This window comes from Myxine glutinosa, chromosome 11, assembly GCF_964187855.1.
Source record: "Myxine glutinosa chromosome 11, kmMyxGlut1.1, whole genome shotgun sequence".
NCBI classification, from domain to species: Eukaryota; Metazoa; Chordata; class Myxini; order Myxiniformes; family Myxinidae; genus Myxine; species Myxine glutinosa.
Genome location: NC_136271.1, coordinates 21,667,034 through 21,694,511, shown reverse-complemented (window position 1 = coordinate 21,694,511; position 27,478 = coordinate 21,667,034). Strand labels below are relative to the sequence as shown.

Genomic DNA, 27,478 nt, shown 5'->3' with positions numbered 1-27,478 from the left:
GTATATTATTACCCTCGCCAGAGGAGAAGGTATTGATTGCATTAGAGTCTGTTTGTGCACATAGAACCATTGAACGTGAATAGGTGAATTTTTTTACATACTATTAAAATGATAATGGTAATGATGATACACACCGATAATGATAATGGTACATAATGATAATGATACATTATGATAATGTAATAATAATGATACATAATGATATTAATAATACTGCATAATGATGGTGCATAATGATAATGGAACACAATGACAAGAAAGAGCAATCAGATATTGCAGACCCTCACCAGGAGGTGTTTTTAGTGGTTTTTAAGGCTGTTGTGTTAAAACAAATATGGCGGCCAATCCACGTGACCTATGACATCATCAATATATTTTTTCTCCACCAATTTATCCCAAGATGATGCTCAAAAAAATTACATCTTGATCGGATGAAGCATTGGATTTGTCGAAACATGACGTCATAATGGAGTCACCGATGACATCATCATTAACATGTTATTCCCCATGGAGAGTTCTTTACAATGAGCCATATCTCAATTTTTGTTGCATCGGGACATGGGACATGTTGCATCGGGACATCGAGTTTTCCAAACTAATTTATTCCTAGATTATGCTCAAGAAATTTCATCTTGATCGACTGAAGTTTTGTACTTGTTGAATTATGACGTCATAATGTAGGCACCTATGAATTCATATTCATATATATTCAATGGAGGCACCTATGACATCATCATTAACATATTTTATTCCCCATGGAGAGTTCTTTACAATGAGTCATGTCTCAATTTTTTCTGTTCAGCACTTTCGGAGATATAGAGGTGCAAAGTTTTCGTTTTTTTTCAAGATGGCGGCCGAACCACATGACCGATGACATCATCATTTTTTTTCTCCACCAGTTTATGCCGACTTGGCGCTCAAGAAATTGCATCTTGATTGGATGAAGTTTTGTACTTGTCGAATTATCGAATTGAGACGTCATAATGGATCCCTTGGGCCTAGAGAGTTAAAAATTGGGCACAGTCTATTCCAGGGCAAGACACATATGTGTGTAAAGTATGGCGATTCTATGTGCAACAATGTAGATGTAGTACTGCGCACAAACAGACAGACAAACAGATGGAAAATCGGTCAGAGACCGAGGACTTGCCGGAATGTACTTTTTTTAATCGACCATTTTGGAAAAACATGGCGGCCGAACCATGTGACCGATGACGTCATTATTACTTGTTTTCTAAACTAATTTATTCCTAGATTATGCTCAATAAATTTCATCTTGATCGGATGAAGTTTTGCACTTGTCGAATTATGACGTCATAATGGAGGCACCTATGGCATCATCGTTAACATATTTTATTCCCCATTAGTCCAGGGGCCAATACTGATATTTTAACAAATTGGTACCACCCACGGTCAGCAAACAATTTTGGTATTTTTGTCTTCCTACATGTCTCTAGTTTATATTTTGGTATGATAACTCTGCCTATCTACTGTCTTAATGATAGTTATCACTCTGTAAACAAACCCACCTCCATATAATCTGGAAGTTGAATTTTAGGGGAGAGGGGTAGCATTTTTGCTTATAACTTCAGTCCTACTGAACATATTTTGACAAATTATGATTCATTGTGAAGCTACATCATATATCTACACAACTGTAATCCAATTTACACCTTTAATTATCAGGTGACTTCCTCGGAGGTCAAAAGGTCATGTTTCATTTGCAAAATCGAAAATTTAGCATGTTTTTGTTTTCAACTGATCTGATTACTATTTCGTGATATGTAGATGCTGAAATTATTTCACAATGTATATATAGGACATTGTGGATGATTTTAATAACCTAGCATTCACAAAACTTAAACAATTAACTCTATATTAACCCTTTTTATGCAAGCATTGTTTCTTCGATTTCCGAAAAATTTAGTCATTGCCTGTAAACAAACCCACCCCCATATAAAATGACTGTATATATCATATATACACAAAGAATTAAGTTAAGCACCCCTACACAAAGAATTAAGTTAAGCACCCCCTAATCCTGTCCTGAACCTGAACCCCCTCGAGCACGTTTGGGACATGTTGGGACGACAAATTGCGAAGATGGTCCCTCCAATAGCCAATCTGGATGAATTGGAACGTGCATTACATCGGGAATGGAACAACCTGCCACAGCAACGCATACGACGGCTTACAGGGTCTATGAGACGTAGGGTTGAGTCAGTGATCCGATCACGTGGGTCCTACACACGTTATTGACGCAAAGATCGCTAGAGGTCTTCTCAGAACAATGACTGTACGTTAGAAAACATAAACGTCATCCACACTGTCCGTGATGGACCTATAGCTCCATACTTAAATTGAGGTGAAAATATGCCTAAAATTCCCAAAAAATTTCACCTTAAATTATTCAGAATAAAATATTGAAAACGGCATGATTGTTATGTTTTTATGTGACCATAATATCACTTCTCCAGAAAATATAGCAATATCATGGGTATATTACACTGTTTTGACGACAACAAACTTGTAATGTGCGAGGTTGTAAAAAAACGGGGGGGGGTGCTTAACTTAATTCTTTGTGTATATTATGACTTCGAGACAATATTTTTGGAAAACCAACGAATATGTCTCCAATGTGTTTTATCATTCACATACCCGCAAGCATTGGTATAAAGTTACACATTTATAAGAACATAAGCAGATAAAACAATCATCAGAAAAGAAATAAATAAGTTTTATTATCTCTGTTTCAATAATGTACAAAAATATTCAAATTGTCTAATAAGCCATTGTACTTGTTGTGAACACCATCTAGGTAATGCTCATACATTATAATCTTGTTATTTGAAGTGTGTTTAGACCACAAACAGTTTCTTTCATGTCATTGGGACAAACTTAGTCTGTGTCACAATCGTCCACATCACTATCATTCAGCTCTATTTGTTCTAGTTCATTTGCTTGGTTGCTGCAGATTTGCAGCTTACACATGTCTGTGCATTTCAGACCATTTCCAAGGCATGTGCAGATTGGTAATTTGCATGATCGTACACATGAGCAGGACAGCAGGTGCAACACAGCCTCTGGTGCAGGTGTACCTCGCATCCACTCAATGGCCAGATCCCCATCATGAATCTTCCATCCATGAGCCATTGGATAGGGTACACTAGGATTGCACTCCAAACACCTCTGCCAGATTGCAGCCTGATAGTTTGCTCGTAAGACATGCATGAAGAGACAATCTTCACAAGGGGGAAGCTAACTGGAGTCAACTTCTCCACGCCTTGCACAAAACAGCTGGTAGCGAAGCTTGTTGACTTGAGTTGTGTTTGTGGAAGGCAAATACATCCGACATGTTACTTCCTGAAGCTTTCCAAATAGTTCATCAGAAACCTCCCAGGACCTTCCCAACTCTCTGAATGTGTCTTGACAGGTCTTGTTAGTCTTCAGTTGTTTGAACATGGCCGACTTTCCATGCCCAATGAAAGCTGTATCACAGCCCGTAAATGAGTGCATTCAAATCAGAGCATCACAGACATTATCTCCTAGTGCATGACTTAGCTTGCTGATGTCAGTGAACCTTGTGCGGTTCTTGGTGCCACATTTCTGGAACATGGGACATGGAATTCTCTTGCTGACTCCAATGCTTATAATCATTACATCTGTGTCCTCTGCTGTGACTACGATACCCTTGTAGCCTGATTCAGCTGCATGTAGAGCATGGAGTAGAAGACGGGTGTCTGCTTCTTCCTGGGTACTTGATAGCTCCAGAACCTCCTCCCATCGTTCCCTTGTGAGCTTGAAACAGACATCCTCACAGGTAACATACAGATCTTTGTCCTTGATCTTCTCAAGTTGACCTTTCCATTCTTCCACAAAGAACCTGATGAGGTGTGTTTTGTTTTTAGAGCTACACAAAAGCTTCCTCCACTGGTGTATATTGTGGCCAGGCGCAATGCTCCTTAGCTCAATACCTGAATCTGCGCCTCTCTTTGCTCTCTCCAAATCTTTGATGGACATCTCTCTATATACATCAAAGATAACATCAATGTGCTTGCTCTGACCACCTTCATGGATAACTTGAGCCAATACTGATTCTGCCAGTTGGGAGAACGTTTTGTCTTTCCCCTTCATCTTTTGGACCAGGCTCATTCCATCTATCAGAGTGGCTGAAGGTTGAGGGATTATTTCTGCTGGTGAGACATGCTTCTCCAACACCCTGGCAAGAGCAGCCTTGTTGGTCTTACGAAGAGATCCATCAATGTTGACTAGGGCCCAAGGCAAAGGTCCAAGCGGGTGGGCTAAAACTTCACCCATGTGCAGCTGCCTGCTTTCTGCAACAAGAATCATCTGCCCAAACAGCTTCCTATCAGCCTTGAGGATAACTTCCTTTCTGTTGCCAAGGGTACATGATTTCTTGCCAATGTCTGAGAATGTTTTCAGCTTCGTCTTTGTAATCCTGTCATGAAACTTTATGGCTGGACTGTCTGACTCCATCCTCGCTTGTTTGAAATCTTCATAAGCGTCTTTACTTATTTGGTGGGCTTCAATGAGGTTTTCAGCAACATCTGGAGGTGCAGCAATGCCAATCGACAAACTGACCATGTCTTCATGGTCAGGATCGAAAGGACTGATCCAGCTGGACTCCATCATTTCAACAAGTGACGGAATATCCGCTTCATCCTTCCTGATTCTTGGTAATTGCAGATCAGGATGACTAAAGTTTGAGTCATTCTCACCAATCATGTCAAGATCCTGCAAGATCCTGCAAGATCCTGCAAGATCCTGCAAGATCCTGCAAGGAAAGCAAGGCATCAGACATATTTCATTTAGCATGTACTCGTCACAATATTATTTTAGTATCATAATGCTCTATTTAAAGTAGGTTTCACATTTGTACAGACAATGACAAAAAAATTCGGAAATCGAAGAAATAATGCTTGCATAAAAAGGGTTAACATAGGGTTAATTGTTGAAGTTTTGTGAATGATATGTTATTTTAAATCATCTACAATGTCTTATCTATACATTATGAAATAATTTCAGCATCTACATATCACGAAATAGTAATCAGATCAGTTGAAAATAAAAACACTTAATTTTCGATTTTGCAATTGAAACATGACCTTTTGACCTCTGAGAAAGTCGCCTGATAACTAAAGATGAAAATATAATACAGTTGTGTCGATATATGATGTAGCTTCACAATGAATTATGCAGTATAAATACATATCTGTTCCAGGTTTGAATTAGATCTCTTTAGCCATTCTCAAGTTGTAGACTAGGGTGGTCCAAAAATTTGAAGATTGGATTTTCATTTCTCCACAAGCATGCCCCTATTCCTATTGAAGAAAGTAGTTTGTCGTGAAAATCTGAGCTTGATTGGACAATATTTAGAGGTTGCTCAAAATGTTGACAAATTTTAATGAATAATAAGATACAGAATTTTTAGCATCATACATCAATTGTTGATCTGGAGAAAGCATTCGATAGGGTTCCATGCAAAGTATTGACATGGGCATTGAGGAAGTTAGGAGTGGAGGAATGGTTGATCAGAGTAGTGATGGCAATGTACAAAAGAGCGCGCACAGCTGTAAGGACGAAGGACGGGAACAGTGGTGAGTTTGAGGTGAAGGTGGGAGTGCATCAGGGGTCGGTACTAAGTCCACTACTATTTGTAGCTGTGATGGAGGTGCTGGCTCAGAACGTAAAGGAGGGTTTACCGTGGGAGTTGTTGTATGCAGATGATCTGGTGTTGATTGCGGAAAGTATGGATGGACTGAAGGAAAAGATGAACAAGTGGAAAGAATGTATGGAGACAAAAGGTCTGAAGGTGAATATCAGAAAGACGAAGGTGATGGCAAGTGGTAAAGCATGTGGTGAGGTGGAAAGAACTGGGAAGTGGCCGTGTGCTGTGTGCAGGAAGGGTGTCGGAGTGAACTCCATTCAATGTACAATGTGCGCTGAGTGGGTTCATCAAAAATGTAGTGGTCTGAGAGGGTCATTTACCAGTGTGGCAGCTACATTCAAATGTAAGGTGTGCACAGAGGGAGCTGCAGATGGAGGAAATGTTGAGTTGGATCTTGGAGATGGCGTGAAGCTGGAAGGTGTGAAAACATTTTGCTACCTCGGAGACATGCTGAATGGAGAAGGTGGATCAGACTCGGCAACGGTTGCTCGAGTGAGATGTGCATGGAAGAAGTTTCGGGAACTGAGTGGCGTGCTGATGAGGAGGAGAGTGTCGCTGAAGCTGAAGGGAAAGGTGTATGCTGCATGTGTGAGAAGTGTTATGATTTATGGGAGCGAAACATGGGTAATGAACGTAGAGCAGCAACGAAGGCTGGAAAGGGTGGAAATGTGAATGGTTCGATGGATGTGCGGAGTATCGTTGAGAGAGAGGAAGACAAATGATGAATTGCGAAAGATGATGGGAATATTGCCTGTGATTGATGCTGTGAAGAGGAACAGGTTGAGATGGTTTGGTCATGTGTTGAGGAAGGATGAAAGTGACTGGTTGAGAAGAGTGATGGAAGTTAATGTAGAAGGCAGTAGAGGGACGGGGAAGACCGAGAAAGACTTGGCTAAAGATGGTGGAAGAAGAAATGCGGGCAAGGGGGTTAACAAGAGGAGATGCAGAAAATAGGGCAAAATGGAGAAGATCGTCATGGGGACCGCAAGGCTAACCCCTGCTCTAGCAGGGAAAATGGCCTTTAAAATGCATGTTGTTGTTGTTGTATACATCAATTCATAGATAATTATCTATTTTCAATTACTCAAACTATTTATTATTGTTAATGTTGTTGTTTGTTTGTAAACTAATAAATAATTATGTACAATGTACATGTATGTTCAGACAGACCTATGACAGACTTTGACCTTTGACCTCTTGACCCCAAATTCTCATCATTTAGTCTTTACATCATTATACATACCCATTCCAAATTTGAATTCGATCAATTCAGCAATGCTCAAGCTAAAAATCTATTGCAGATTTGACCTTTGGCTCCAAAATCCAATCACTTAATCTTTGCAACATCATACATACCCGTACCAAGTTTGAATTAGATCACTTATAATTTGACTTAGAATCAGATGAATTAGAATTAGATCGAATTAGCCGTTCAAGTTTTAGACCTATTACAGATTTGACCTTTGACCTCTTGACCCCAAAATCTAATCAGTTCAACCTTACATAATTCTATATAAGTGTACCAAATTTATTCAGAATCCCATCACTGGTTCACAAGTTATCGCGGTAACAGGATTTTTACCTAACATGACCTCTGACCTGTGGCCTTTGATCTCGTGACACCAAAATCGAATCAGTTCATCTTTACCACATTTTCATACCTGTGCCAAGTTTGACCAAGATCCCTTTAGCCGTTCTCAAGTTATCGTGGAAAGGAAAACCTATCACGGACAGACGGACAGACAGCCAGACGGACAACCTGAAAACAAAATGCCTTCGGTGACTGTCAGCAGAGGTATAAAGAAAAATAAATAAATAAATAAATAAACAAATCGGCTTCTGGCTTTTGATTGGATGACCCAATATGTGAATTTTTTAATTTCAAGTAAATCGGGTGAAAATTAGTGATTTTACGCAACCTCGACCTTTGATCTTTTGATCGAATTTTTTTTAAAACAATCGGCTTGTTTTTAATTGCAGAACCAACTAACTGACCCAACATGCAAATTCTCAAATTTCAGGTCAATAGGATGAAAATTGGTGATTTTATGTGACTGACCTTTGACCTTTTGAACAAATTATTCATTTGCCTTGTCCATATCTTATTACAATAGAGCAATATGGTTACGTTTGTTTATATGTGACCAAAACGTCTCCTTCTTCTTCTTTTTAAATAAAATTAACACCCAAAACACAGTCCCGTGAACTCTTAATTGCGTTTAGACTGCGGAGACCACTCAGAACTTTCACGACCATTTCAGTCCCCCAATACCCCGAAGACCCGACCACCAAAACCCCCCGAAGACCCGAAAACACCCCGAAGACCCGAAAACGACCCAAAAACACCCCGAAGACCCGAAAACACCCCGAAGACCCGAAAACACCCCGAAGACCCGAAAACACCCAGAAGACCCGAAAACACCCCGAAACCCACCCCCCGCCGAAGACCCGAAAACACCCCGAAGACCCGAAAACACCCCGAAGACCCGAAAACACCCCGAAAACACCCCGAAGACCCGAAAACACCCCGAAGACCCGAAAACACCCCGAAGACCCGAGAACACCCCGAAGACCCGAGAACACCCCGAAGACCCGAGAACACCCCGAAGACCCGAGAACACCCCGAAGACCCGAGAACACCCCGAAGACCCGAGAACACCCCGAAGACCCGAGAACACCCCGAAGACCCGAGAACACCCCGAAGACCCGAGAACACCCCGAAGACCCGAGAACACCCCGAAGACGCCCCAGGGACCCGAAAACGCCCCGAGGACCCCAAAACACCCAAATGACCCCAAAGACCCTGAAGACCCAAAAACCCCTGAAGACCCCAAAGACCATGAAGACCCAAAACACCACAAAAACCCAAAATACCCTTAAAGGCCCCGAGGATCCAAAAAGACCCTGAAGACTCAAATTACCCTGAAGACCCAAAATATCCCAAAGACCCAAAAGCCCCTGAAGACCCCAAAGACCATGAAGACACCCCAAAGACCCTTAAAGGCCCAAAATACCCTTAAAGGCCCTGAGGATCCAAAAGATCTTGATGACCCAAATGACCACAAAGACCCAAAAGACCCAAATGACCCCAAAGACCCAAAAGCCCCTGAAGACCCAAAAGCCCCTGAAGACCCCAAAGACCATGAAGACCCAAAACACCCCAAAGTACCCTTAAAGGCCCTGAGGATCCAAAAGACCCTGAAGACCCTTCGCTCTTTCACGAGCCTCGATCTTGTATACAAAAAAAAAGAAAAAAGAAAAAAAAAAAGACCCAAATGACCCCGAAGACCCTGAAGACCCAAAGCCCCTGAAGACCCCAAAGACCGTGAAGACCCAAAACACCCCAAAGACCCAAAATACCCTTGAAGGGCCTGAGGATCCAAAAGACCCTGAAGACCCAAATGACCCTGAAGATCGAAATGACCCCAAAGACCCTAAAGACCCAAAATACCCTTAAAGGTCCTGAGGATCCAAAAGACCCTGATGATCTAAAAGACCCTGAAGACCCCAAAGACCATGAAGACCCCAAAGACCCAAAAATACCCTTAAAGGCCCTGAGGATCCAAAAGACCCAAATGACCACAAAGACCCAAATGACCCCGAAGACCCAAAACACCCCGAAGACCCAAAACACCCCGAAGACCCAAAACACCCCAAAGACCCAAAACACCCCAAAGACCCAAAACACCCCAAAGACCCAAAACACCCCGAAGACCCAAAACACCCCGAAGACCCAAAACACCCCGAAGACCCAAAACACCTCGAAGACCCTTAAGACCCAAAGGAACCAAAAGACCCCAAATACCCCGGATACCCCCAAAGACCCCGGATACTCCCAAAGACCCCGGATACCCCCAAAGACCCCGGATACCCCAAAGACCCCGGATACCCCCAAAGACCCCGGATACCCCAAAGACCCCGGATACCCCAAAGACCCCGGATACCCCAAAGACCCCGGATACCCCAAAGACCCCGGATACCCCAAAGACCCTGGATACCCCAAAGACCCCGGATACCCCAAAGACCCTGGATGACCCAAAACACCCCAAAGACCCAAATGGCCCTGAAGACCCAAAACACCATGAAGACCCAAAATATCCTGAAGACCCAAAAGACACCGAAATGGTAAAAGCTGCCTATCCCTCTGAAACGACGTGTGGTGAGGGGCGCGAAGCGCGCCGGAGTCATGTGAGTTCACATTATAAAGTTTTGGTGAAAATATGACAAAACTCAAATGGTAAATGAAATTTCAGGTCAATTGGATGAAAATTGATGATTTTAGATGACGCTGACCTTTAACCTTTTCACAAAATTATTAATTTCCCTTTTCTGTGTTATCATAATAAAGTTTTGGTGAAAATTTGATGACAATAGCTCAAATGGTAAAAAAAAAAAAGTTACGGCCCAGATAGACACACACACACACACACACACACACACACACACACACACACACACACACACACACACACACACACACACACACACACACACACACACACACACACACACACACACACACACACACACACACACACACACACACACACACACACACACACACACACACACACACACACACACACACACACACACACACACACACACACACACACACACACGTGATTAAAATACCCCATTATCCTGCTGTGAAGAGGACGGGCTGATAATGATGACAATATTGAAAATGATAACAATGATAATGTTGATGATGATAAATCTATAATAATGGAGCAAGTGTATCTATCTATGTCCAGCCTCTAACCCACGTGACCATACTGTACGTCTCTTACGTACTGTTTGATCGTCAATTGCACTGTGACTCCGTCTATTAATTACACACTATTGGTCCATACCTTTTAAACCTTTAGACACTTTAGCCAGCTGAGACCCCTTAGACCTTTGAAGACCCTTTAAGACTCTTTTGACATTTTATATTCCATTGAGACATTTACATCCTTTAGACCCCTTAAGACCGCCAATATAGCTTTACACCCCTTGACATGCTTTAAGACCCTTTCAACCCTTAAAACTCCCAGAACCCTTAGACACTCAAAACCTGTAAACCCTTTAGACTCCTATGACCCTACGGACCCTTCAGAACCCTAAGACACCTTGGACTTCTTTCTACCATTTAAACCTTCACACCTTTAACCTTTTAATAGCCTTTTGACCTACTGACCCTTTTTAGACATTAAAAATAAAAAAATTAAAAAAAAGACTTTGGACAATTCCAACCTTGAGACCTCAAGTTACACCCTTTAGCCCCTCCCCCCCCCCCTCGACCTTTTAAGACCCTATCGACCCATTTACACGTTTACACCTTTGGACCTTAAACTTTTCAGACCTTTGACCTTTACAACGAGACCATTTTGTCCTTCCATTTGCAATCAATGACTTTTCATTTAGTACATCCTTTCATTTATTTGCCACACAAAATACACAACACAAAACAAGACCTGGCTCGGGGCTGAAATCTCTCATTTCTCTTTCTAGTTATAAAAGTTATGACACTGCTTCATGGAGAATACCTGCTGTATCGTCTGTAGAAACAAGCGGTGTTGGGGTGTAGGGTTGGGAAGAGCACAGAGAGCACGATGCTGCAATATCAGGTTCTGTAGCCGATGTTGCTGCTCAGTAGTGAGCCGCAGCTGCACCATGGCCTGTGGTGGAGCCTGTGCAGATGCCATAGGGCACGTTGGAACTGTGGGTTGCCCAGCTCCTGTTACTACTACTGTAGTTGTTTGTGCTCCGGGCATGGGTGTATGTGTGGTGAGACCCATGGGAGGACCAATAGGAGTTGACTGAACCTGTAATGCAAATATTGGATTAAAAAGACAGAACTCAAGACCACAGGTGAAAATACACTCACAGCATACATTGTAACCTCCCTTCAATAATTAATTGTCCCATCAAGGTCTGCAGGCCAAGCCATGACTGAAAAAGTGACAAATCAAAAACACACGAGTGAGGACGACAGCACAATTTGATATTTCAGCTTTTAATAATTATTAGAATTTTGTAAACCCATAAATAACTTCAAATTAAAAAGTAAAAGCAAAAAAAGGTTAAATTTTAAAGCAAAGAGACATGCAATATACTCCATAGCATATAATTGTCACAAAGCAATTTTTTATTTATATATACACAAAGAATTAAGTTAAGCACCCCCCCCGTTTTTTTACAACCTCGCACATTACAAGTTTGTTGTCGTCAAAACAGTGTAATATACCCATGATATTGCTATATTTTCTGGAGAAGTGATATTATGGTCACATAAAAACATAACAATCATGCCGTTTTCAATATTTTATTCTGAATAATTTAAGGTGAAATTTTTTGGGAATTTTAGGCATATTTTCACCTCAATTTAAGTATGGAGCTATAGGTCCATCACGGACAGTGTGGATGACGTTTATGTTTTCTAACGTACAGTCATTGTTCTGAGAAGACCTCTAGCGATCTTTGCGTCAATAACGTGTGTAGGACCCACGTGATCGGATCACTGACTCAACCCTACGTCTCATAGACCCTGTAAGCCGTCGTATGCGTTGCTGTGGCAGGTTGTTCCATTCCCGATGTAATGCACGTTCCAATTCATCCAGATTGGCTATTGGAGGGACCATCTTCGCAATTTGTCGTCCCAACATGTCCCAAACGTGCTCGAGGGGGTTCAACCTGCCACAGCAACGCATACGACGGCTTACAGGGTCTATGAGACGTAGGGTTGAGTCAGTGATCCGATCACGTGGGTCCTACACACGTTATTGACGCAAAGATCGCTAGAGGTCTTCTCAGAACAATGACTGTACGTTAGAAAACATAAACGTCATCCACACTGTCCGTGATGGACCTATAGCTCCATACTTAAATTGAGGTGAAAATATGCCTAAAATTCCCAAAAAATTTCACCTTAAATTATTCAGAATAAAATATTGAAAACGGCATGATTGTTATGTTTTTATGTGACCATAATATCACTTCTCCAGAAAATATAGCAATATCATGGGTATATTACACTGTTTTGACGACAACAAACTTGTAATGTGCGAGGTTGTAAAAAAACGGGGGGGGTGCTTAACTTAATTCTTTGTGTATATATATAATATACTGCATCACAAAAAAAGTACAAACTATGAAGTAGACTTTGACGTAAATGGATCAATGGATATGCCTCCACCTGTTAGATGTCAACCCACCGTTTCGTTCGATCTCAACTAAAGGTCACATGAAAAAGTAAGGGTCCCAAGAGAGAGAAAAGACAAATGTAGAAAAGAGAACACAAGATGCTTACAACTCGAGTTATGGTCTGAAAAATTATTTTCAAAGGGCACTTGAGCTTTGGCCTTTGACGTTTTGAACCCAACATTTAATCAGTTCATCCTCACATTGCAGTCCATAGTTATGCAGAGTTTTGTCAAAATCCTTTCAGTGGTTCACAAGTTATCACGGTAACGAAAATCTGCCACTTTCAACTGAGTCAAATGACCTTTGACCATAAAATACAATCAGTTCATCCTTGTGTCATAATGCACCTTTGTAGCAAATTTTGTAAAAATTTAAAAAACGTCTCGAGCATTTCTCAAATTATCACGGTAACAAAATCATGCAAAGACGCACCAACGGACACACCAAAAACATAATATGCCTCCTCAAAACCTCCAGCCCCAAAATTTAATAAGTTCTTTCTTTTTTCTTCTTTTTTTTTGTATACAAGATCGAGGCTCGTGTAAGAGCTAACATTAATCACAAAAAAAAACAAAAAACCGACACATACAACATATAATAAAGGGAGCAGGAGACAAGATGGGAAGAGAGAGTGAAGCACACAAGTACAACATTAGACAAAAGGGACATCGGGAAATCTGTGGGAGGGAGAGGGCTTGGGGGGGGAGGAGGCACGGGAAGAGGGGGGGGGGGGAGTGGGAGAGGTATACAACACATGGACACTGCTCGGACTTCCAGGAAAGAAGTCGGTATTTCAAGAAAGTGGATCTGGGGTGAATTAACGGGGGTAGAAAATATCAGGGTTTTGGATGGGGGAAGATAAGATGGTGGGGAACAGCTGTTTTAAAGACCTCCATCCATTGTTGAGACAGCAGAAGCAGCATGTCCAGAGTAGAATGACCTGGTCTGAATCGAAATTGATGATCTGAGATCAAGCCATTAGAGAAGAGGAAGGATTTGATGCCAGAAGCAATGATTGATTCCATGACCTTGCTGATGATTGGAGGCAGGCTGATTGGTCTGTAGTTGCAACGATCTGTTTTAGCATCTTTTTTGTGCAAAGCGGTGATGTTGGCTGATTTCCAAGCTTATGGCAGATGACCTTGAGCAAAAGAGAGGGAGAAGAGAACAGAGAGAGGGTGAGATAGAGCAGCAGAACATGATTTTAGGACCCGTGGGCTGATGCCGTCTGGTCCAGTTGCAGAATTGAGTTGAGGTTCGACAGAAACTTCTCCACCTTGTCAGGCGAGAAGGACACAGAGTCCAGGAGCAGCTGGGTTTGACTGGGTAAGGTGGGTACAGAGAGAGATGCGTTCGGGACACAAGATTTTGAGGCAAACACAGAGTTGAGGCATTCGGCTTTTTCACGTGCGGTGTCAGCTGTGTCGCCGTTTGAGGTAAGGGAGGGGATGGAAGGGAAACAAACACCAGAAACTGATTTGACCAGACACCACCAGGATTTGGAGGAGGGAGACAGGTTTGAGAGTTCCCCCTTGCGTCATAATACACCTTTATACCAAGTTTGGTAAAACGCCGTTTAATGGTTCACAAGTTATCATGGTAACAAAATCATCATGCACGTCATGATGGAAAACTTGTACAAAGAATGCCTCCGGGGCCTACAGCAACGGAAGCATAAATATAAAGTAGATGCTGACATTCATAATTTGTTTTCATTATTCATTTACTGTAAGCCATGACGACCACAATGTGAACTCCATGATTTAAATGGCAAATGTACCAGTGTTGTAGACAGCATTGATTGGAACTGTGTGTGGGTCACTGCTTGTGCAGTTGGTTGAGACATTGTTGCACCCACAATGACTGGTGCAGCGATAATACTTGCTGCTGGGACCTGAGAGGGAGCTCCAAGGGTAGTTGAAGCAAGACCCTTCTGTTGTTGCAGCTTCAGCACTTGCTGGTATAGCTGCTGTTGCTTCTGCTCATTCTGAGGGATGCATCCATGACAAGAGGAGTCACAGGTAGCAAATTGTATGCACTTGGGAAAACCTCACTTAAAATTTTATATAAATATTTATTTGATGGATTATTAATGTCATGCCAACAACAATTCCCTTGAAGAAATGTAATAAAGCAGAGCACTGGGTAAAATTCAACCTTTCATTAAATCCTGCCACCCTTCCCTAAACGGCTAAACCCTTCAATTCTACCCCGACTCCAGAAACATGCCTGGTCATAGCGCAGCTGTGTGGGATCAGGGCTTGGCGTGAGGCAGGGCTGTCCACTTTGATTTGTCACACCCGCCCCATGTGAAGGTGTCGTCACGCCTGCTGGGGTCAAGCGGCCACCTGTTTGTGTGGGTACTGGGCTCGGCGTTGCTGGTGAGGTTTGTTGTGGAGTGCAAGACGACGGCACCCCAGTTACGACAGTAGCCGCGGCCTGCTGCTGCTGTGAAGTGCCAGTAGGAAGCATCGCAACTGTCTCTGCAGCAACAGTTGGGGGCTGAATGCCATTTGCAGTGCAAACTGTGGCAACTTGTAATGTCGGTGTTGCAACAGCAGCCACTGCAGCTTGAGGAGTTGTAGCAGCACAGCCAAGAACTGCAAGAGATCCTGAAACACCAGGTGTTGCCATTACGGCTTGTTGAGGCCCAGCTTGGCCGGTAGGTTGCGGAGGCAGTTGAAAGGTGACCTGACCTGGGTGTAGCTGGATGGGACCAGCCAGTAACTGGGCAGGGCCTTGGCTTGTAGTGAGAATAGGGCCACCAATAAGGCCACCTGCAGCTGGTATCATACCCTGGCTTGTTGCCACTAACTGACCAGAGATGGCAGCTGATCCAGCCAGAAACTGTCCAACGGCCCCTTGACCCGCTAAAATCTGTGCTGCAGCTTGAGCATTAAAGATTGGCCCATTTCCCAGGGCCTGGCCTGTTCCTGATGCAGGCAGCAAGAACTGGCCCTGTGCAGCTCCACCTGGTGGCTGGATCACAATGCTGCCTGGCTGATTCACAATTTGCAAACTGAAAGGTTGCCTGAGAGCTTGTGTTGCTTGCGCCGTTTGGGCATTTAGTACAACCCCTTGCCCAGACTTTCCTTGCAAAAAGGCAGCTGCTTGCTGCTGCTGTTGCAATGGAAGGACTTGTTGCTGAACCTGCTGTGGCACAACCGCTTCTTTCTGGATTTTGGCTGCCACGGATGCTGCCTGCACTGCTGAAGAGGTCACAGAAACTGGGGATGTAGAAGAAGTAGATGAAATAGATGCTGGGTGCCTCTTGGGGCTGATATGGACAAGCTTGGGCTTTGGCTGTATGTGGGTTTGTCCACGTTGAACTGTAACTGGAGTCGATGTTCCAACTGCAGCCTGAGAGGAAGGTGCCACAAATGTTGTACGAACATTAGACTGACCAGCCTGTTGGGGAGTCGTTGCAGTGACTGCTGGTGAGGCAAATATTGCTGAGCCACCATTTACTGTTGGGATTTGAAGTGGCAGACTCTTCTGAACAGTCATAACAGCCGAGGTTGCACACTGTATCACACAACAAGGGATGGGATACAAAATGCACCCAATATTGTGAAAATTATAGAAGGCTTTGAATTAGGTAATAAATTGATTTTTAAAACATGTTTAAAGGGGAAAAGAAAATCTCAATTCAACTTTACTGGAAAAAAGAGGATTGTATCCAAAATAGGACACCAATGAAGTCTTGGTCAAATACAATGTCTATATAAAGTCTGTATCCCCTTTCAAATTTTTCAACTTTAGTTGCCTTATAGCCTGGAATTAAATAAATTGCATTAAATCAGACTTTTTCCACCTTTATTTGCACATCGTAACCCACAACTTCCGAGTGAAAAACAAATTCTATAAATTTCAGAAAATTCATTTAAAATACAAAACTAGAATATCTTGGTTGGATAAGTGTCCAACCCCTTGGAATAGGAATATTGTAAATTAGCTCAGGTGTAACCAATCACCTTCAAAATCACACACCAAGTTAATTGGCCTCCACCTGTGTTAAAATGTAGTGATTGATTATTTCAGAATAAAATCAGCTGCTCCTGTAAGTTTCCTTAGCTGGGTAGTGCATTTCACAGCAAAGACTTAACCATAAGCACCAAGGAGCCATCAAAAGACCTCTGGGATAAAGTTGTGGAAAGGCACAGATCAGGGGATGGGTACAAAAAATATTTCAAAGCCATTGAATATCTCTTGGAGCACAGTCAAGACAATCATTAAGAAGTGGAAGGTGGTTGGATACCCCCAAGACCCTGCCTAGATCAGGCCGTCCCTCCAAACTGGATGACCAAGCAAGGAGGAGACCGATCTCCGAGGCCACCAAGAGGTCAATGGTAACTTTGAAAGAGCTACAGGCCTTTATGGCAAAGACTGTTTGTTCACTGTGAGCATTTGACAACAATATCCCAAGCACTCCACAAGTCTGGCCTGTATAGTAGAGTGGCAAGAAGGAAGCCATTAGTCAAAAAAGACCACCTTGAGTCCCATTTCAAGTATTCAAAAAACCACTCTGGAGATTCTGAAACCATGTGGCAAAACGTTTCGTGGTCTGGTGAAACCAAGATAGAACCTTTTGGCCTAAATGCAAAATGTTATGATTGGCGCAAACCAAAGTTGCCTATCGCCCAAAGAACACCATCCCAACTGTGAAGCATGGTTGTGACAGCATCATGTTATGGGGATGTTTCTCATCAGCAGGGACTGGGGCACTTGTTAGGATTGAAGGGGAAATGGATGGAGCAAAATACAGAAAAATCCTAGAGGAACATCTGCTGCCCTCTGCAAGAAAGCTGAAATTGGGACAGAAGTTCACCTTTCAGCATGACAACGACCCAAAGCACACAGCCAAAGCTACACTGGAGTGGCTAAGGAACAAAAATATGAATGTCCTTGAGTTGCCCAGTCAGAGCCCCAACCTAAATCCAATCGAAAATCTGTGGCTTGTCTTGAAGATTGCTGTCCATCAACGCTCCCCACACAACTTTTTTTAATTTATTTTTTTGTATACAGAGTCGAGGCTTGTGTAAGAGATAACACATTACACACGAGAACATGCATGGACCTACAGAACATACAATAAACAAGCATTCTGAGTATTGCGCTGTAATACATGTCCCCTACCGGCAGTCTGTCGTCCGGAAAACTGCTGGGGAAATTACCAAGGGTTATTTACCCACAGGTTCTGAATCATTCCCAATCGCTAATTACCTCAGGACAGACTCACCTGTGATTCGCACTCGGGACTTCGATTTATACACCTTGCAGACAGGTCAGCAGAAGCACGAGAAAATACGTTGTTGATAAAGAACCTTTCGAGTCGCTAAATATCAGTAATTTATTATATTTTCCAGTTCACGATCAATGATCGATGTGTATATACATGTTGCTCGGCTTGGCTCTGCCCCTCCGGAAAGCGCGCGCTGTGTCGCGCTGTTGATGTTCGCGAGACGAGGCTGAGGGCGGGCGGTGCGGCTTGAGGAGAACTCTAGAATAAACAAGAGATATCCATTTTTAAAAAATATTTTCGTTTAATTAACGATATCTGACAAACCACGTGCCCTATCGCAAATTCCAAAAGGACATTTTAGTAGATTGACATGCTGAACAGATCTGTGAAGTTTCCCCTTGATTGGATCAAAAATGAGGGAGCTCGGTTTTAAAGGTTCATGCTTAAAAACGTCATAACTCTGAAACCATGTGACGCATGATGTCATGCTCGCTGACTTTTTTGTTCATCATGGGTATGCAATTATGCCTGCAAAGTTTGGCCTCGATCTGTTCAGCCGTTGGAGAAAAAGGGGTTTTCGTGTTTTCACGAAAAACAATATGGCGGCCGAACCACGTGACCTGTGACGTCATAATTACCATTAAAATATTCTACAGACAGTCCCTCATATGGTGAAAATTTGATCTCAATTGGTCCTATTATTGTAGAGAAAATCTTTTTTAAAAGAAATTAAAACTTAAAATGGCACTGAGTTAAGGATCATCAGAATTATCAGAATTCCCAAAGTTCAAAGTGCCATAACTTTGTCAAAAATGATCGAAACGTCGTGAAGTTCGAACTTGATCTGTAACTTATCATGAGAAAACCATGTGCCAAGGTTGAAATCATTAGCATTAAGCGTTTAGAAAAAAAGTCCGGAAAGCTGTTCTATGCGTGACGGACTGACGGACGGAGGGACAGCGTGCAAACCTATAGTCCCCTCCGGTGTACACCGGTAGGGGACTAATAAAGGGAGTGGGGGACAAGAGGGGGAGAGAGGAAAGCATACAAGCACAACAACAGTAGAGAAGAGGGACATCGGTAGATCTGTGGAAGAGAGGGGGCCGTTGGGGGAGGGGGGTGGGCGGGAGTTGGGGGTGGGGAGGGAAGGGGTACACGGTATAAAGCAAATGAACACGACTAGGAATTCCAGGAAAGAAGTTGGAGATTGAAAAAGGTGGATTTGGGGTGTTTCAACAGGGGTAGAAAAGATCAAGGTTTTGGATGGGGGAAGGTAAGAGATGGTGATGAAAAGCTGTTTTGAAAACCTGGAGGGAGGAGTGGGATTGAAGAGAGTGTGGGAGTTCGTTCCAGAAGCGGGAGAAAAGAAGAATGAAAGAGTGAAGGTGAGCAGAGAGTCTTGATTTTGGCAGTTTCACCAGAAGAGGGTTGCTGGCAGATCTTGTGTGTCCTGCAGGAATATTTGGGGGACAGAGCACAGACAGAGCAGGGGAAGCTCGGCCAGAGAGGAGTCGTTAACTTGACTGAGCTTGAACAGTTTTGTACAGAAGAATGGGCAAATATTGCCCAATCAAGGTGTGCAAAATTGGTGGAGACCTATCCCAACAGACTCACAGCTGTAATTTCTGTCAAAGGTGCTTCCACCAAGTATTAACTCAGGTGGGTGGAAACTTATCCAATGAAGATATTGTTATGAATTTGGTAATGCAACATCTAGAGCTAGGTAGATCTGAATAGGTAGGTATTCGGCTGTCGTGACAGGGACTCTACATGTAATAAGTTATTGATGTCTAGGCGTTTGTCGGGGTAAGATGTATGGTTGTGGACCTACCTGGAGGTTCGAGTGTTAAATAGTGAGGGATTAAAGGTAACGCCCCTGTGAGTATCACCTAGTAATCAAACCTTTGTCCTTTATGGCACTGCAAACCACATAAACATTAGTTAGGTCCTTAGTGCAACATTAAATAATCCCCTTTCCCTGACAAGGACTTCGTATTAAATTGGCAGGAAACCAGGTCAAAAACACCGCCATAATTGGCCGCCACCGTGTACACCTCAAAAAGGCCTACAAACCTGGCCGGCACGTGTTATGCCAGGACCGCGGGGTCACGGACGGGAGATGTCAGGAGTCGCATGCCGCAGAGGGCGTGACCTGGGCGAGTTGGGAGGCTATGATTGGCTGAGGAGCGCGCCAATGTGACGTCATCGGCCACCAATATAGGCGACGGTCGGACGCCATTTCAAGACACACGGACACACACGTCGATGAGCGATCAAGTCGGAAGTTGAGTTGAGTCGCAGAGTTCGTTGTTACAGTTCCGTACCAGAGTTCGTGGCAGTTGGCACAGGACACGGTTCATTGAACATTCGTGACCACAGCTCGTTGCAGTTGGCAGTTGGCACTTGGTTTTGGTTGCTTCGTGCAGCCCTGCGGTGGACCGTTGGAGCAAAGGAGCTCGTGGTGTGTGTGGGCCGTTGGACCGACGAGGCCTGGTGGCGCTTGGAGGCGGACGCAGAGGGCCGTGGAACTTGGAGCGAGGTGTGCGATCGGGCCGAAAGGAGCGGTGTTGGACGGCAGCCACAAAGACGACGAAAGACCAGATAAGCCCGAATCCGCGTACATTTTGAACGACGTGACGTGTTCTTTTCGTAATTAATCTCCCTCGTTTTGTGTTTGATATCAGTCGTGTGGGGACGTCCCGATTTAGTTATTAGTATTACCGGCGCGTGTTTTTTTTTCACTGTTATTACTTTTCAATAATAAATCCTTATATTATTTTCTGTACATATTTGAACGCAGTTTCCTGGGTGTTTCATTTTAATAGATAAGGCTGTGGAGCTCGTTGCGTCTGGCCTCCCGCGCGTTTAACTTTGTGTTGAGCTTGAATCCGCCATTGAGTTTTCGCCTCGGGAGTGTAAAGTCTCGCAATCGGTCATCCGTGTTACCCTACGGTGTTCACCAAGGGTAGTCACGCGACAAGTGGTGTCAGGAGTGGGATTTGAACCCGTCGGACAAATTTTTTTGTCCGCGGCGAGACATCGACACGGTCGGGCGTACATTGCGTCCGACGTTCGAACGCAAAATTTGTATAGGCGAGGCGGAGAAATTTAATAATCAATTGGGCATACGGAGCGCGATATCGCGTCTTCGTCAAATTTAAATTGTGTTTTTGGTATTAAAATAAATACGCGCGCGGGAAACAACCTTCCGAAAGGCGGATGTCGGAGGTCGACGAAATGGAGGTGCGCAGCGAGGCCTCCGTCAGCGTCGGGAGTGAGCCGGAAATGGGGGATAAGGAGGATAGCGTTGGAACTTTCCCCGCCGGTGGGACGGCCCCGATAGATCTCCAGACCATAGTAAATTTAATAAATGCTCAGAGGGCCGAGGGTGAGCGAAACCTTGCAGAAATTCGGGGAGACATGAGGGCTCAGAGTGAGCGATTGGGGAACCGGATGGATGCTCAGGGTGAGCGATTAGAGGGCCAAATGGGGATAATGAGGGACGAAGCGAGGGGTACTGGTGAGAAGTTAGACAATAATTTTGAGGAGTTAGACAAGAAAATCGAGAAGTTAGACAATAATTTTGAGGAGTTAGACAAGAAAATCGGGAAGTTAGACAATAATTTTGAGGGGTTAGACAACGGGATAAAAGAGGTGAAAAATGGGTTAATGGGGGTAGAAAATAGAATGGCTGCCCAGGAGAATCAGATAGAGGGAGTGAAAAATGGGTTAGAGGGGTTAGAAAACAGTATGGAAGGAAAAATTGGGGAAATGGCACAGCAGCTGGGGGAACGAATTGATGGCATAGAAGGGAGAGTGCAAAACCAAATTACGGACAGACTGGGGAAATTTGAGGGTAAAGTAGAAACTCAAATGGGGGAGATGGAAAAAGCCATAGGGGTGGAAATTGAATTGAAACGGGAGGAATTAATGTCGAAAATAGAAGAGGGCGTGACGCAGGCTGTCCAAATGGGGGAAAAGTTGGAGGGTCAGATTGGTGCCACAAATGCTCGAATTGATAAAGCAAATGGAGACCTGGAAGGCTATCGGGGCCGGGTGGATGCCAGAATGCTACAGCAGAGTGAGGAATGGGGACTGCTCAACCGACAAGGGGGCAAATTGGCCGAGGAGGTGAGGGGGTTGGAAACCCGCATAAAAGAGCAGGAGCAAGGGTTAATTGAGAAAGGCCTGTGGGGGCCACTAATGGATAATGAAAGGGTGAGTGATTTTATGCAGGAGCGACTGGAGATCTGGGACAATACCATCAAGCAGGAGGTTGGTCGGGTTCAAGAGAGCCTGAAGGAAGAGGTGAGTAGGTCGGTTAAACATCTTCAGGACCAGATTAAGGTGACCCAGGAGACCCTCACCACGAGCCACATTTGGACACCAGAGGCTCCGAAACGGAATACCCAGTTGGGGGGGTGTTTTGGCCCCGGACTGGATTTGGACAGAGAGGAATCGGGGAATAGAGTCTCTGGAAAAACAATCCCCCTCGTACATTTTGACGGATCAGGGAGCCTCGAGGCTTTCCTGACACAATTTGAGTGCGTGTCTCAGCTCAATGGTTGGGGAGAGCGGGAGCGCATGGGGAATCTGGTGGCGACACTGCGTGGGTCAGCCGCCGACGTGTTGAACGTAGTCCCAGAGGGAATATTGACCAGCAAGGCCATTTGTGAGGCCTTAAATAACAGGTACGGGACAGGCGCAAGGTGCGACCTGGTCAGGGCACAGCTGCTGCATCGCAGGCAAAAGCCTAATGAGACGTTGCAGGAGCTGGCCCAGGATATATACCAGTCTGTGAGGATAGCATACAGGGACCTACCAGCACAGGCGTGGGACAAGCTGGCGATAGAAAAATTTATGGCGGCTCTCCCTGATCCTGAGGTCCGGACGTTGGTGGAGTTACAGGACCCACCCACGGTGCACCGGGCAGCGGAATGCGCGGCGAGACTGACCTTTTTGAGAAGGTCGAACCGCGCATCGGAGAGGGCACCTGTGACGGTACGGCAGACCGAGGTGCGGGATCGGGAAAAGCCAGAGGATGACATCGGGCGAATGTTAAGGGGAATCAGCCGCCAGCTGACAAATTTGATGGGGGGACAAATTGCAGGGAGCGAGTCACGACAGGGTGGTCCAGGTTGGCCATCAGGACGGCCTGATTTTTATCGGGCTGGGCCGGGAGAAAGGGGGGCTCCACCTGGCTACCAGAGGGGTCCGTTCTTGGGGACTTGTTTTAGATGTGGGAGAAGAGGGCACAGTCAGAGGAATTGTCGGCAACCATATGGGCCCCCACCTCCTGACAGGCTTCGCAGTCCAGAAAGGAGGGGGCCCCCAGTAGGTCCACAGATGCCAGACAGAGGACCACCACCTCCGCCTGGGCCAATAGAGGTAGAGTGTGCGGGAAACTAGAACGAGCCGAGCATACGGGGCCATGCTCGGCTGGCAAGTGTGTGGAGAAGCGCCCTCCTTTGGTGGAAGTAGTGAATTGCGGACAAATTGGCACGGGTAATCTAAGGGTTAGATGCAAAATTGAGGGAGAATTTTGTGAGGCTGTGGTGGACACTGGAGCCAGTGACACCATTATCAATCCGGGTGTGCTGGACCAGAGTGTTGGAGGCTGGGACAAAATTGATAGGGTAGAAGGACACAGCCTTCAACTGGCTACGGGGGCAACGGCACCAATATTGGGACGCGGAGTGGTGAGGATGGAGTTGGGTGGCCTGGAGGTCAGCGTGGTTGTGTGGGTGGCGGGGGTGTGCGATCAGTGTCTGTTGGGACTGAGTTTCCTGGTGGAACATGACTGCCAATTAGACCTTGGGCGTGGTCATATGTGGTTGGGCACCGAGAGGCTGCAGTTAATGGGACTGGGGGATGACGAGGAGGTGCAGGGGACGTGGCTGGAGGTGCCGCGCACTGTGACCGTGCCTCCCAGGTCCGAGAGAGTCGTGATGGCAGAGTTAGCAGCAGGTGCTCAACCCATTGGCCAGCTGGGGCTAGTGGAGTCGTGGTCCTCGCAGGGGACGGAGGAATTAATGGTGGGTCGCACCCTCATAGACACCCGTGGGCCTATGCTGGCAGTCAGGCTGCTCAACTTGTCCGACAGCCCCCGCACTATAAGGGGCGGAGCCATCGTAGCCAAATGCAGTAGTGTAGTAGAGGTCACCGGAGGAGGTGGATCCACATGCTTGCCAGTACAGCCGGAAGGAGGGCAAAATTTGGGGAAATGTGATTGGTCAGAGGGAGTGCGGGACATGATGACACGCTCTGAAGAGGGCCTAACATCGGAGCAGGTAGAGACGTTGCACAATTTGGTTGGTAAGAACTTGGGTGTTTTTTCTCTCTCCCCCGAGGATGTTGGACGCACGAGTCTCGTCAGGCACAAAATTAGCACTGGCGAGGCTCGGCCTGTTCGCCAACCGCCGAGGCGGCTCCCTTTCGCTAAGAAGGAGGAGGCAGAGGAACAGGTGAGCAAAATGGAAAGAGCCGGATTTATCGAGCCCTCGGTGAGTCCTTGGGTGTCACCCATTGTGCTGGTGAAGAAGAAGGACGGGACCACTCGGTTCTGTGTGGACTACCGCCAGCTCAATCATGTGACACTCAAGGACTCGTATCCCCTGCCAAGGATCGATGACACCCTCGATGCCGTTTCAGGCTCAACGTGGTTCTCCACGTTGGATTTAAAGAGCGGTTATTGGCAGGTGGAAATGGATAAAGAGGCGAGGGAGAAAACGGCGTTCACCACAGGAAAGGGTCTCTGGCAGTTTGTCGTCATGCCCTTTGGATTGTGCAATGCCCCTGCCACGTTTGAGCGTCTGATGGAACGTGTTTTAATTGGCTTACCGTGGCAGACTTGCCTCGTCTATTTGGATGATGTATTGGTCCACGCTCCCACATTTGAACAGGCTGTCGAAAATTTGTCAGACGTATTTGGGAGATTAAGGGGTGCCGGGTTGAAATTAAATCCGAGCAAGTGTGAAATTTTCAGGAGGGAAGTGACTTACCTGGGTCACGTGATCAGTGAGAGCGGCGTGGCCACTGACCCAGGAAAGGTAAAATCTGTACAAGAGTGGCCCGCCCCTAAAAATGTAAGGGAGGTCCGAGGATTTTTGGGCCTCTGCTCGTACTACAGGAGATTTGTGGCAAATTTCGCGGAAATTGCAAGACCTTTGCACAAATTGACAGAGAAAGGAGCCAAATTTGTATGGTCAGAGAGCTGCATCGAGGCATTCAGTCACTTAAAACAACGTCTGGTGGAGGCCCCAGTTTTGGCATACCCAACGGATGATGGCAATTACATCCTGGACACAGATGCGAGCCAGGAGGGATTGGGAGCTGTGTTGTCACAAATGCAACAGGGAGTCGAGAGGGCTATTGCGTATTACAGTCGGGCACTTTCGAGGCCCGAACGAAATTATTGCGTTACCCGCAAAGAACTATTGGCCTTGCTGTCTGCAGTTGGACACTTTCACCCTTACCTTTATGGGAGGGAGTTTGTGATCCGAGTGGATCATGCCTCCTTGCAATGGCTCCTTCGGTTCAAAGAGCCGGAGGGACAAATTGCAAGGTGGCTTGAGAGGCTGCAGCAGTATAATTTCACTGTGCAACATCGGCCTGGCAAAGCACATGCCAATGCAGACGCTCTCTCTCGGCGCCCCTGTTGGGAGGCACAGTGTAAATTTTGTGATAGACAAGAAGCCAAGGATCCAATTGGGCAGGGCCAAATTGATGCATGCCTATATGCAGCGAGAGTGACCAGGCGAACTTTGCCACAACCCCCACAGGAATTGGGCGATGTGAATTGGCAAGAGAGTCAAAGGGAGGATCCCGTTTTGGGGCCCCTTTTTCATTGGCTAGAGGAGGACAAAAGACCCTCTTGGGAGGAGATTGCTCCACACGGAGCCCAGGTAAAGGCCTACTGGGCACAGTGGCAGATGTTGGGGTTGAAAGAGGGCTATTTGTTCAGAAAGTGGGTGACACCAATGGGTGATGTAGCTTCCTGGTTGATAATTGTACCTAACAAATTGAAGGAAGTGGTTATGGGGCACGTGCATGGGACTAGGACAATGGGACATTTGGGCGTGGCCAAGACTTTGTCCAAATTACGACAGAGGTTCTACTGGGTGAATTCGGGCAGAGATTCAAAATTGGGTGAGATCCTGCGACCTCTGCCGCGGTAAGAAGGGACCCCCACGGGCGTGCAAGGCCCCGCTCCAGGTGTACAATGTCGGGGCACCGCTCGAGCGGGTGGCAGTAGATGTGGTGGGGCCCCTGCCAGCCACCCGCCGAGGGAATCGGTACATTATGGTGGCAATGGATTACTTCACCAAGTGGCCAGAGGCCTACCCATTGCCCAACCAGGAAGCCCGGCTGGTAGCTCAAGTTCTAGTTGAGGGATTCTTCTCCCGATTTGGCGTCCCAAGGGAGCTACACACTGACCAGGGCCGGAACTTTGAATCTGCCCTCCTGCGGTCGGTGTGCGAGCTCCTCCAAATTCATAAGACCCGGACGACTCCCCTGAGGCCTCAATCGGATGGGATGGTAGAGAGGTTCAACCGGACACTGTTGACACAATTGGCCCTCTTTACATCTGAAAACCAACAGGATTGGGACGAGCACCTTCCCTTTATATTGATGGCATACCGGACCACCCAGCATGCGACCACTCGGTGCACCCCCGCCTTGTTGATGTTCGGTAGGGAGATGCGAGTCCCCACAGATTTGTTGATGGGACCGTCACCAGGGGAACCGGGTGAGCCAACTGTGGAGAGCTATGCAACCAATTTGAAAGCGAGCATGGAAAAGGCTCATGAGTTTGCGAGGAAGCAAATTGGCTTGGCTTCTTCGCAGATGAAAACGCGGTATGACGCTCGGGCTCACACACCTCGTTTCCTTCCTGGAGACCTTGTTTGGCTCTACTGGCCCCGGAGAAGGAAGGGGGTGTGCCCAAAACTCACTTCACCTTGGAAGGGCCCTGGGGTGGTGCTTCGGCAGGTGACTGATGTGGTGTTCAAAATTCAGATGGGCCCGCATGCCCTTCCACAGATAGTTCACGGGGATAGATTGAGCTCCTACATGGGTCGGGAGGCTCCGGAGTGGATTGGAAGGGTGAGGGGGAAATTAGGTGTGGTGGATGGCACTCTTGAACCTGACCAACCTGCAACTACCTGCACTTGAGGTGAGTGTTTTGAGGAGTACTGTCCCAGGCTTCAGGATTTGCTTTGGGAAATTGGGGACATGTAATTTGGAGTTGGGAGGCGGGTGAGAGTGATGACATGGCCGGTGAGGGGATGGAATGGGAGCCACAGTGTCTTGTGGGTGGCGTATGTTTTTGTATTGTGGTTAGGTGTTTTGATGTGGTC

At 45.6% G+C, this 27,478-nt stretch overlaps 1 protein-coding gene across 6 annotated transcripts in view; it reads right to left on the bottom strand.

Annotated features, from left to right (window-relative positions):
* LOC137436479 (uncharacterized) overlaps positions 1-27,478 on the bottom strand; it is a 175,056-nt gene that overhangs the window by 31,132 nt on the left and 116,446 nt on the right. For all 6 annotated transcript variants that reach the window (XM_078786464.1, XM_068130307.2, XM_068130305.2 and 3 more), the window contains 3 exons: positions 15,107-16,402; positions 14,658-14,864; positions 11,221-11,499 (listed from right to left, as the gene is read on the bottom strand). In XM_078786464.1, coding sequence (XP_078642590.1) covers positions 11,221-11,499; positions 14,658-14,864; positions 15,107-16,402 — 1,782 coding nt within the window. The remainder of the gene's footprint in view (positions 1-11,220; positions 11,500-14,657; positions 14,865-15,106; positions 16,403-27,478) is intronic.